Source organism: Hemiscyllium ocellatum, chromosome 26, assembly GCF_020745735.1.
Source record: "Hemiscyllium ocellatum isolate sHemOce1 chromosome 26, sHemOce1.pat.X.cur, whole genome shotgun sequence".
In the NCBI taxonomy this organism is placed as follows: domain Eukaryota; kingdom Metazoa; phylum Chordata; class Chondrichthyes; order Orectolobiformes; family Hemiscylliidae; genus Hemiscyllium; species Hemiscyllium ocellatum.
In genome coordinates this window covers 21677222-21689549 of record NC_083426.1, presented here as the reverse complement: position 1 = coordinate 21689549, position 12328 = coordinate 21677222, and the positions used below count along the sequence as shown (strand labels likewise).

Below are 12328 nucleotides of genomic sequence, written 5' to 3'. Positions count from 1 at the left end.
TTTCTGGCTTTATTGCAGCCCCCAGTATTGGCAGATGTCTGAGTGTTTATTGATGTTATAACTGCAAAATCTAGCCCATGAGGAAATCCTGAGTTGACTGTATGCTATTTACTAGGTGAAAGTGAGGACTGCAGATGCTGGAGATCACAGTCAAGATGAGAGTGGTGCTGGAAAAGCACAGCAGGTCAGGCAGCAGCCGAGAAGCAGGAAAATCGACGTTTCGGGCAAAAGCCCATCATCAGGAATGAGCTCATTCCTGATGAAAGGCTTTTGCCCGAAATGTCAATTTTCCTGCTCCTCGGATGTTGCTTGATCTGATGTGCTTTTCCAGCACTACTCTAATCTTATATGCTATTTACAACAAGGGACTGAATTCCAACAATTAAGCTAGGTGCCAATTTTGGGGAGTTACATGGGCACTTTCTCTCAATGAATTGTTATTTCATGCAATTCACTGCAGCTCTTGTCATTCCAAAGACAAGTACATGGAGTTGGGCACAAATCAGCCTTGATCTCATTGAATGACAGAACAGGCTCAGAGGGCTGAATGGCCTATTCCTGTTTCTAATAATGCAGCATGTCCCTATGGTACCACTCTCATATTCCCAAGCAGCAGAATTACCCATCAAACCTGGCATTTCCATATATTGCTGCTGGCAGCATTATATTTAAAGCCCAACTGTGTGTTACATCAAGTTATGAATAGCTCCTCACAGTATGCATAAGGGGAGGAAAGCTTCTCCAGTCATATAGATGGCATGCATGATTATTTACTTTGCTTTCTTTTAACATATTTGTTAAATCATGCACTTTAATTTGAAAAATTTCACTATTTCTCCCACTTACCTTTTGAGTTGAGAAGACAACTTTTCAACATCACTTTTTACATTAAACTTTAGAGTCAAGGTAAAGGGGCCATAGTCGTACTAGACCTGAGGGTTGCTCCCTCAAATATAACCAATCGTGATTTAACCTGAGGCTCACCACACCTCAGGCAAGGTGAGGGATCAAGAAGGAGAATCCTGAATAATGAGTTACCTGATCAAAAACAATACAGATTTAGATTTAATACCAGAATGTAATTTGGATGTACAAAAAGAAATGGAAAGATAAAGGAATATTTCAGCTGTGAATGTAAACCATCTGTCTCATTTACAAGTGGCATGTGAAGTTGAGCTGGGGGGACCAATTAAATGCTCAGCTTCTCATTGAATCCTCTCATGTTGATCATAATAGGAGGTGTAAAAAAGAAATGGACCCAATGTGTAAAGCAGCATATTACTGATCTTTCCAGCAGTGCAGCTGGATCATGGGTGACTGCAGGAATTACTATAGTCTGCTTTTGCAGACTATCATTTCTTTCAAATTTGTTTGCTTCCTCTGTTACTCAGTATTAAGATAACATTTTTCTAAGCTGCAGAGTATTGCAAGCGATGTAATTAGCCAGTAGCCTGGCCCCCACTCTCTTTGTGTGGATTGGTTGTGCTGATGATTCCAGTTTATTTAGTTCCTTGAGCTTTATTTATTTTGATGAATGGAGCAGCTCATCATAAATGTGATAGAATGTCACAGTGAAATCAGTCTGGAGTTTCTAAACAAGAGCTTTTAGAAGGATAAATGAAATCATTTTAGGTAATGTATGTGTTCTAGGTATTGCATTAAATCCTTCAAAATCTTCACCAATAAAAGAGTCTGACTAACAATTTCTCCAAGCTGTCTTCCTGTTGTATTTTTCACTGGTTTCCAAGCACAAAAGACATTAAAAATTGTGCCTTTTATGCTTTAATTATTATTCTGTATAGTATTTTTGTGTTTAATTAACTTCCTTATAAAATCTCCTTTGCAATAAAATTTCATATCCTGGATAAAGCCCTATCCCATAGGTTGAATCAATGGGGTTGCATTGAGGAGCAGGAAAATGATAAAAAAAATATTAGTTTTTGCAAACTCAGATCATGAGGGTGAGCTCAGCAATTGTCTAGCAAGACAATAATTACACTATCTTCAGTCTTGTTTTTTTTTCTAAAATCTTCATTCAATGGATGAAACAATTCTTTAAAATGTTATTTGTCCATCTTTGCATTACTCTATGTATTATAGATTTTAGCAAATACCTTTAAACAAGGCAGGGTACTGAACTTTTTAAATTACCATTATTTTTAGCAAACTTGCAGCATTTACACACACAGGCATTGTAATTCTGTCTTCAATCTTTCTAAACTAGTAAGACCAGATTCTTGAACACTGGCCTGGGTGACAGACATGATCAACATAGCCAGTTTTGTGCACATTATAAATTTGAACAAGGGTTAGGTTATGTTCAGGAGGTAGTTTGTTAATAACAGTCATGCTGTTTTTCTGCAGTATCATATAGTCAGCTGAGTTTGGTTCACAGGCTACAAGTAACCTTCTAAGGATGTGGCAAAGTTTGAAAAGTGAAACCTTAATGTTCTGGATAACTCTTGAATTATAGTTGCTTATGCAAACATTAGGGATTACTAGAGATTCTGGCTTGAACAACATGGCATTCACTGTGTTTTCCTGATGCTGTCAAGTTGAGTACAGATTGGAAAACTGAGAAACTTTATGTATTGCATCGTCTTTCAGTTGTCTAAGCTATCCCCCATTGGGTAGCATACACAGATCCACTTTTGCTTATTTTTGTAATTTTCTGTTTTTACTCAGTACTCTCAGACACGCAATCTTGAGTTGACAAGTGAATGTTATTCTGGCAGTGTGAATGTGGATGCTGTCGATCTTGTCTTCCCTAAGTGACAAAATGCAGAAAAGCAGGCTGATGTACTGACAGTTAAAAGAAATATCTCTGTCACTTCCATGCTGAAGCTGACTTTTAACTGAGTTCTGAATTTGCCTGTATTTTACACAGCGCAAACTTTTTTTTCATTACCTAGAATCTAAAAAATGACTTTAATAAAATGATAATGTTGAAAGGGATGAGAAATGAAGAACTCAACATAAAGAATGTTCCTGTAGAGTTCCATACAGATGCATTTGTCAGTGATGATCTCCAATGAAGAAAGCATCAGTCACTCAGAAAATAAGAGCCTTTATATTAAAAAGAGCACAATAGACATTGCCTGCAGCACACAGAATGAGTTCTGTCCTGAGTTCTGATGAAAGGGAAAACTTACTGGACTTTTATTAACCTTGTGGTCATATCTTCATACCTACCCTGTGTTATATATTTATACATGGACAAGATTCTTTAATTCTGCCCAGCTCGGCTTACCCCAGTAGGTTACCATGTTGGAAACAATTCAGTGAAGAACTGGAACATATATAGAATCTTTCTTCTATCAGGCCAAACTAATCATTGTGAGGAAATGCAAGCCTATCAATCAGTTCCTAACACTTTCCTCAAAGAAAAGGTGCACAAAAACAGTTTGTTAACAGCAGACAAATGCATCCAGGAAAGAGAAAACTTAAACAGAAAGGTACGTGCTATTATGCACCTGATAGGTTGTGCTGGAGGCATAACACCCTTAACTTTCGTGCCTCAAGATACTGGCAAAATTGGATAAGCTACACTTGATATTTTACTGTGCTTAGGATTTCCCCTTTTGGTCGCCAGCAAAGTGGCACTAAGTACAGAGAACTGATGCTGTTTGACATAGAGCTGCACGAGATAGCTTTGATATTCCTTTCAAGATGCTTTCTTGCAGCTACTGGTCTATCAATGCAATTGGACAAGGAAAAGTTGACACGTGCAGTCAAACTTACAGAATAGTTTACACCTCATGGCTGAACAGGGAGAGCATTTATGGAGGTTATCCTTCTATTTTGTTGACCAATGCATTGGTTCAGGTGGGCAGGCAAATAAGCATAACACAACCCATGAAAATTAAGCTAGAAAGGCAAAAGAAATGAGAAGGTGTAAGAAGTAAGGCTTCACAAAATGTGCTTTTTCAATGATTGGTTTATATATCTTTTCTGCTCAATAGCAAATAACTGTAGGTGCTGTCAACATTAAAGTTTTGTTGTTTCTTCAGCAATAACAAAATGAGGATTTGCTGACAGCTGAGAGAGGCAGTATGTAGTATGACAGGCTGCTGACATTCCTGCTGAGTTCAATAGCAATTTACTTGTAGCTCAAAGAACTCTGCATAAATTCAGCACTGTTATCATTAAACCATTAGTGATGTCATCTGTGTTATATTTTTAAAAAGCACAAATGAACCTGTGAAGATTCTTGTGGCTTACTTGGCTGAGCGTTGTAGCTCATTAAAGTAATCTATTGATATACTGCCCTGAGTGACTGTGCAGCAGATGCATGTCAGGCCTGACTCAAACTTAATCTTATTCTTTATCTTACTAAAACTGGCACTCACCTGGAGGGAAAATAATCTCAAATTTACAAATTTAAGGAGAAACAGTTAAAATATATTTCATGTATAGGTTTAGTACTGTGGATTTGTTTGGCAATGTTATTCATTTTAATTAATTCCTAGGCTTTCAGAGTTTTGGTCCCCGGGCTAAAGTATTAAGACACATTGTGATTTGTTTCTCCTCCTTCTGCTCCCTACTTGCCCTCCAACAAATAAAAAAGTTCAGACTGCTGTGTAGTTAACTTCTAATTATTGAAAATGTTAAGTCAAAAATAGCTGCGTTATTTCTCTACTATGAAGCGGATTGCATAGCTACAAAGTAGTAATTTACAGTTTATGGTTATGATTTTACACCAATACATTTCCTCATCTTGACCTAGCTGTTGAACTGAGGCTGACTGCTTCCTTCAGGGAGGATCTAATAATACACTTCCACTGGACCAACATGGAATTTATATTCTGCATTTACCTGATCTATTCCAAGTGTTACTTAATTTACCATCTTCTACACGTCATTATTTTGAAAATTCCACTCCACTTTGTAAGCAAAGGATCATGCTTTTGATCACAAACTTGTCAGAGACCTCTTAGATGAAAAAAGAATGTTATTAGTAATTTCACACGAGGATATAAACTTCCTGTTTTACTGGGATAAAACGGTTGAACCATTTTTCCAAAACGGGTACTTGCATATCAACAATTTGTTTATATGATGGTGTATGTATCATTGTAAAAATTGAAGGACCTAATTAAAATAGACATTTTGGTTCTGCCAGTATTGCCCTGAAGAGATGTTATTTTGTAATTATTTGCTTGGAAACATTGTTATTGCACTGAATGCAAGTCTAAGCAGAAATGTGATAGGAAAAGGTATTGTTTAATCAGCTAATTTGTTAAATGTGAATAAATTACCCCTTCACTTGCTAATTTTAATAGAAAACAATTTACAAATCTATTATTCTAAACTCATTCATGCATATATCCCTTTCTTTGGAGTAAGCATCTAAACCACATCTTTGGTAGTGAAGTGGGTTACTATCTTTTCCATTGTATAGAATATATTCAGATCAAATGATTGTTTACAGTATCATATAGCACCCGAGTAGCTCAAATGTGAACCTTTAACAGCATTTAAGAACACTTAAAGCATCTCAGGCTCTGTGATGTTAAAAACACACTATTTATCACAAAATAAAATCCCTCTTGTCGTATCTAGGAAATTAAGGAAATAATTTTTGGCACCATAAAGGACGTTTTAAATTTCAGATTACAGATTGTTTTAAATTCCAGATTTCTGGCTCCGAGTTTGTGTCTAGAAATGACTCCTATTTTAGAACTACTCCAGAATAGATTCTGGACATTGTTTCTTGGATTGCACCATCTATTTTGCCCGAATGAATTTTGAATCTTGACATTTCATTCTGCCAACACTACTTGATTTGAATTAAGAAGAGTTGTGTGGGAGAGACATCCTTTAGAACAAACCCAATGTATATTAAAACTATATAATGTTGAAATGCTCTGTGTTCTGGTCTATAAGACATATGCAAACTTGGAAAGAGGAAACATCGTCTAACAGTCTGTCAGAAGTTTTTAAACATAAAAGCAATTAACTTTTGCTTTCAAATAATGCAGTTATTTCTTAACTTTCAAATGTTTTTTCATGGGTCACACAGTATTTCAAGCACCCTTATAGAATAACTGGGTTCTGCCAATTTTGAATAATGTGTGAAGATTTTCATAAAGCTTGACTGAAAGTGTTGTCAGCTTGTGTAATCCAGAACTTTAGAGTTTGATCTAATAAAAGCTATTTTATTGCTATACTTAACTCTTTAAACAAGCTAAGAGCTAGTAATTCTTGAGAAGATTTGTAGCTCAGGTTGAGGTTCTGGATGCAAGTTTGTTCACTGAGCTGGAAGGTTCGTTTTCAGACATTTTGTCACCATATGGAGTTCTGCTTACATGCCAGGACTGTAGCAAACACTACATCAGGCAAACAGGCATAAAACTAGCCACCAGGATACATGGACGTCAACTAGCTACAAAAAGATATTGCCTGCTATCACAAGTATCCTTACGTATAGATGAAGAAAGACACCATTTTGACTAGGGCAAGCTAAACAGAGACACGCACAAGAATTCCTAGAAGTATGGCATTCTAACCAGAACTCCATCAATAAACACATTGATTTGGACCCCATCTACCATCTTCTGAGAAAAAGAACTGGAAATGATATCACCTCCACCCACCCCCCACCAAGAAACCAAGACACACAAATAGAAAGCGGGACATAACACCAACGCTTCATCAGAGGCTCACTGATGATGTTACCTGGTATGGTGACGAAACATCTGAAAATGAACCTTCCAGCTCAATAAGCAAATCTACATCCATGTTAAGAGCTGTCTTAAGTTAATGCTATTGGAATTTTGTGATTGTTATACGTTAGGTATGGAGAGGTTTCATGATGGGCCATTGACTTGGAAGAGACTGAAAAGAAATGGTTTATGGAAATTATTATTCCAGGATTCAATAATTCAAGTATGATTCTAATTAAGAAAGAGCAAGAGTAAATTTCAACACTTTGCTTATCAAAGCATTCATCTCCCCATATGCAGCAGAGTTTGAGTGAATTACAGCTTATAGTAGTACACTTGGATAGTTCCAATCCCATACATTCAGTCTTCTCTAATTCCAATATGTTAGCCTTTCTCTTTTCAGCTCATAGTTAAATGTGCTGTTCTATTTTCTAGGAGACTGGATTATTGTATAGGGAACTGTTTACCAGTCTAATATTTGAAATTTTGAAACACTTTAAATAAGAAAACAGACAATGCACTTTTAATCAGATAATAATGCAGGATTTTGATAGACAACTCAGCTAACGTCCTAGCAGCAACAAAATATACCCAGGAGAATAAGTCAAAAATGAGCAATTCAAAAGATTAAGATTTTAATGCATTATAGCGTCTGGAAATTAAATCAAAAAGAATTCAGCATCAAAGAACTACCTGAAGCATGGAACTCTTTCAGAAAGAAGCTTAATCTCACTGAGAAAATTCATATGCATTCATATTGCACTGTATTGTTCCTTGGTTATTTTGATAAAGAATTAACTTATCCTTAACTCAACATTCAGGATAGGACTGAAATATGGAAAGTAACATTTGTACCACACTAGTATCAGACAATTACTTCATCCAGCAAGTGAAACTTCTAATTATCTTCCTGTGGAGTTCAAAGACATTACCATCCGTGATCCACATCTGGGGAGTTTAATTGACCAGATTCTGAACTGGACCAGCCCTATTATTACCATGCCATCAAGACCAAGTCAGTGTCGTGGAATTTTTCAGTGAGTAGCCCACTTGCTGTCTTCCAAAAACCTGTCTGTCATCAAAAGGCTGAAGTCAAGGTTGTGATGGATTATTCCAACTTGCCTGGAGGTGTGCAGCTCTAATGTCCCTCCAGAAATGTAAGACCATCCAGGACAAAGCAACCCACTTGACTGACACCCTATCCACTACCTTAAGCACTCACTCTCTCTCCCACTGATACGCAGTGGTAGCACTGTGTACCATCTCAAGACACATAGCAAATCAGCTGGGTTCCTTTACTGCTCTTCGCAAACCTTTCACCTCTGCCACCCAGAAGGGCAAAGGCAGTAAATATGTGGAAACACAATCATTTTAAATTTAGTCTCTAAGCTGCATACCATTTTGACTTGGAACTATCTTGCCATTTCTTCACTATGAGCCAAAGTCCTAGAACTCCTTTCCTGACCCCAATCATGGACCACAGCAGTTCAAAAAGGTAGCTGAGCACCACCACCTCCAGGGCATTTGGAGATGAGCAACAATTGTTGATTTAGCCAACAATGCCTATGATGAGTTTTTAAAAAAAACAAATAAAGTAATTCCTCAAAGCTTGATATATCAATATCCCAGCATTAATATTGTACTGTGTAATTTCATTTTAAATCTTTTCTTTTTGTTTACAAATTTTGGGAATTTGGATAAAGTTGGTAAGGCCGCCTGTACTGATGAAGCTTGTTTGCTCTGGCAAATGTTGGTGGTGGGTCTTCTTGAACAGCTATAGTCCTCACAGTCCTACAATGTTAGGTAAAGAGACCCCCAATGATGTACCTAATGAAGGGTGCTGAGAGCTTTGGAAGGACATTGAGGTTCCTGCTACATTATTGCTATTGTCCATCTCAGGGATGGAGATTTCAGAAGAGGTAGACACTGTCAAAGTTTATTCTGGATTAGTGGTGCTGTGCTCTTCCAGCATCACTAATCCAGAATCTGGTTTCCAGCAACTGCAGTCATTGTTTTTACCACTGTCAAAGTTTACCCTCATGTGTTTCTGCTGTGCATTCTGTACACAGAGCAGACTGTCATAACCCACAAGGAAAAGTGCACTGATACTCAAGTCGCACTCTGCTGAGGTCATCACAAAAGTTAAAGTTTTAATCAAATTACTCAGTCCTAATTTTCTTGTCCGATGGAGAGTTGTAAATAGAAAACATTTACTAAGTTTCTGCACTTAACTAAAAGTGCTATTTTTTACAAATAAGTCAGTGTTTAAAATTGTATTCATTAAGGGATGAGGGTGTTGTTGGCCATGCCAGCAGTTACAGCCTATCCCACGCACCCAAAGGTCAACCACATGGCTGTGGATCTGTGGATCACATGTAGGCCGGACCAGGTAAGGATGGCAGTTTCCTCTCCCTAAAGGACATTAACGAACCAGGCAGGTTTTTCCAACAATTGACAATAGTTTCATAGTCATCATTTAGATTTTCTTTATTGAACTCCAATTCCACCATCTGCCACGGCAGGATTCAAACCTGAGTCCCCGCAATATTACCCAGGACCTTGGGTTAACAAAGTGACAGTGAGGATTGCAGATGCTGGAGAAGTCCAGAGTTGAAAAGGATGGTGCTGGAAAAGCACAGCAGGTCCGGCAACATCTGAGGAACAGGTGAGTCAAAGTTTTGAGCATAAGCTCTTCATCAGAAAAGTCGACGCTCCTGCTTCTTGGATGCTGCCCAACCTGCTGAGCTTTTTCAGTGCCACCCTTTTTGACCTTGGTTTAAAAGTCCAACGATAATACCATTAAGCCATCACCTCTTTGTGGTATTATTCTAACCACAGGAAAATGAAAAGTATCTTAGAGTATAATAGTACTGACTTAAACTTTAATCCCTTAAACCCTTACAAAGGTATGTAGACAGATACAGACTAAACGTGGATGTTATTGGCAGAGAAATTATACTAAGGGAGCACAGTTCAGTATCATCGATCCTCAGGATTCAATGCAATGTCCCTTTTGCTTTTTTGAGTTCTTCTCATCATCTTATTTCTAAGTCTTTGTGGCATGACATGGCGCATTGGCATTCTAATTGTTGAGCTTCTCAGTCACTGATTAAAGACAACAAACAGCAAATGGTGGGAGATTATAGCTAGCTATCCTCCAATTCTTTAACTTCTGTGCAGGGAGAGAAAGATGCTGCCCAACTGCAGGGTGGAGGATTTCTGCCTCTTTATTTTTCAGATTGATGACTGTTGATACCCAGAACTGATCTGATTTTGCTTTTAATCCAACATTCTGTCTCTGGTACAAAACATTATCAGAAGATAGACCCATTGTTCTGTTCAGTTTCATGTACCTTCCCTCAAAGGTTGAACAAATAATGGTAGAAATACAACTCTGTTCCAGCATTTTGTTTTTATAAGTGTGCTACCATCCTTGGTTTAAAGCAGTTTCCTTTTTTGTTTTTGCCCAAGATCAAAAATAAAAATAAAAGATTTTTACATTACCAATGAGCCATGCCCCTGGTGACGGAGGGCAAGAATATTGGGTCGAATGCCAGGAAATCTGATCAAGCAATCTTTTCTGTATGAAATGACTGGGTAAACTTTGTACTGTAATTTTCAATAAAAATTTACTGTCAGTGTTTTCTCTTCCACTAGCCAGTAATACACGGAGAGAATTTGCATCAAGAGGTTTCTGTCCTCTGGATGTGTTTGTAGTCAAAACATATCTGCGTAAAATTAGTGTTGCACAAAAGAAGTCAACACGACCGCTGGGTTGTTGCAAAACAAATTGTGCAAACTAGGTGGCCTGTACAATTTTAGACAATCAACCAAATACAGTTCCTTTTTGAAAGATTTCTTAGCTCTCTCTCAATCTTAATTTATATTCATCACTTATGCTTTTGTCCTTTCATTCATAATGCCTAACTACAGACTCTGGTTAACTGAGGTTTTTATTAATAAGTTTCTTTTGTTTTGGTATTGAAAGAGAACTTTTCTCTTCCCCTCTACCCTCCCTCACCTCCTATCCCCACAACAAAAACATCATCTTTTAGCTTTCCAATTACTGAAATGCTCCATGTAATCCTGAGGGCTAACTGTCAGCATTTTTAATTCACTGATCTCTGGTATCTGTGTTGTAATTTTGTACGCGTGTGTGTTATTGTTGCTTGGCAACTGTTAGTTCTACAATGTGGATAAGCAGAATGCTGGCTTTGCAGCAAATTAAAGCACAATAGGTTATCTACGCGCTATTTATCACAGCACTGTCAGGACTGTTTGATTCTTCAGTAAAGCTTTCCAATAGAACTTAGTCTGTAAATGCACCTTCAGCAAATACCTGTAGGCATTTTCCTTTCCCTGCATTTCTGTGTGCTTATCTTAGTGTCTTTTTTAATTACTTTGAGCATGAACACAATCAGCAATCACATTCAAATGTCTTTAAAATGTTGACAGAATAAATAAATAACGTGTGTATTGTTTGCCCTGAATTTATTTATTTGCCTTTTTTCAGGTAACACCAATGTCTGGGCCACAGGAAGGGGGGACTCAGGTGACCATCCATGGAGTGAATCTGGGTCTGGATTTTTTGGACATTGCTAATAATGTGCGTGTGGCAGGAGTGCAGTGTATCCCACTGTTAGATGGATATGTAATCGCTGAGCAGTAAGTTCAATCTATAATTTGGAAAATAGCTAGTTCTGTAAATGACCTTTCTTCCTATCTGATTTGACTCTTAATTTCGTGCCAAGATTAGAGTGGTGCTAGAAAAGCACAGCAGGTCAGGTAGCATCCAAGGAGCAGGAAAATCGCCATTTCGGGCAAAAGCCCTCCATCAGGAAGTCTTAATTTAGTGCCATAACCTTCCAGGTTAACATACTCGTGGTTTAGCCTGGTAGCTTTTTGTGTCAACATTTGGAGGAATTTACCAAAGTGGACTCTGAAACCAGTCACTGGACCTGAAAATGTTAGCTCTGATTTCTATCCACAGATGCTGCCAGACCTGCTGAAATTTTGTAGCATTTTTTGCTTTTGTTTCTGGAACCATTGTCATTGTCATTTGTCAGGAAAAACCCATCTGGTTCTCTAATGTCCTTTACCTGGTTTGGCCTACAAATGACTCCAGACCCACAGCAACATGGTTTACTCTTAACTGCCCTCTGGGCAATTAAAGATGGACAATTAAAGCTGGCCTAGTCAGTGATGCCCACATCCCATGAATGAATTTTTAAAAATCGCTTGATTCCCTTAATGATTAGAAATCCATCTCTCTTAGCTTTGAACATACTAATGCTATGGACCAGACCAGACCCCCACCTCCAAAATGTAGTGAGGAGATAGTTTACATCCTAACTTTTATATTTATTTACATGCAAGTATAAAGCACTGTCCTTCAGATTAAATTTGATTCATCCACCCCTCGGCTTTAAGCAAATCACACTTGAATTTCCTCGCAAAAGCTTCACTTGTGTTAGGGCTACAAGCAAGGGTGTTAAAGGTAGATCTTTGTCGTCTGGATCCACATAGCAATATAGTTGAGTGAGCCATCAATTCTTTATAGAAGTCACCAAATTTTCATTCCATTTGGAACATTGAACCAGATAACTGTCCAGATGATGATGATTAAAATCCACAATGGTGTACTGACTCATGAGTTCTAAGCT

General features: G+C 37.7%; 1 protein-coding gene across 2 annotated transcripts in view; it reads left to right on the top strand.

Moving 5' to 3' along the window:
• The window catches only part of plxna2 (plexin A2), a 463799-nt gene that overhangs the window by 343328 nt on the left and 108143 nt on the right, over positions 1-12328 (top strand). For both annotated transcript variants that reach the window (XM_060845449.1, XM_060845451.1), the window contains exon 13: positions 11179-11330. In XM_060845449.1, the coding sequence (XP_060701432.1) occupies positions 11179-11330 (152 nt within the window). The remainder of the gene's footprint in view (positions 1-11178; positions 11331-12328) is intronic.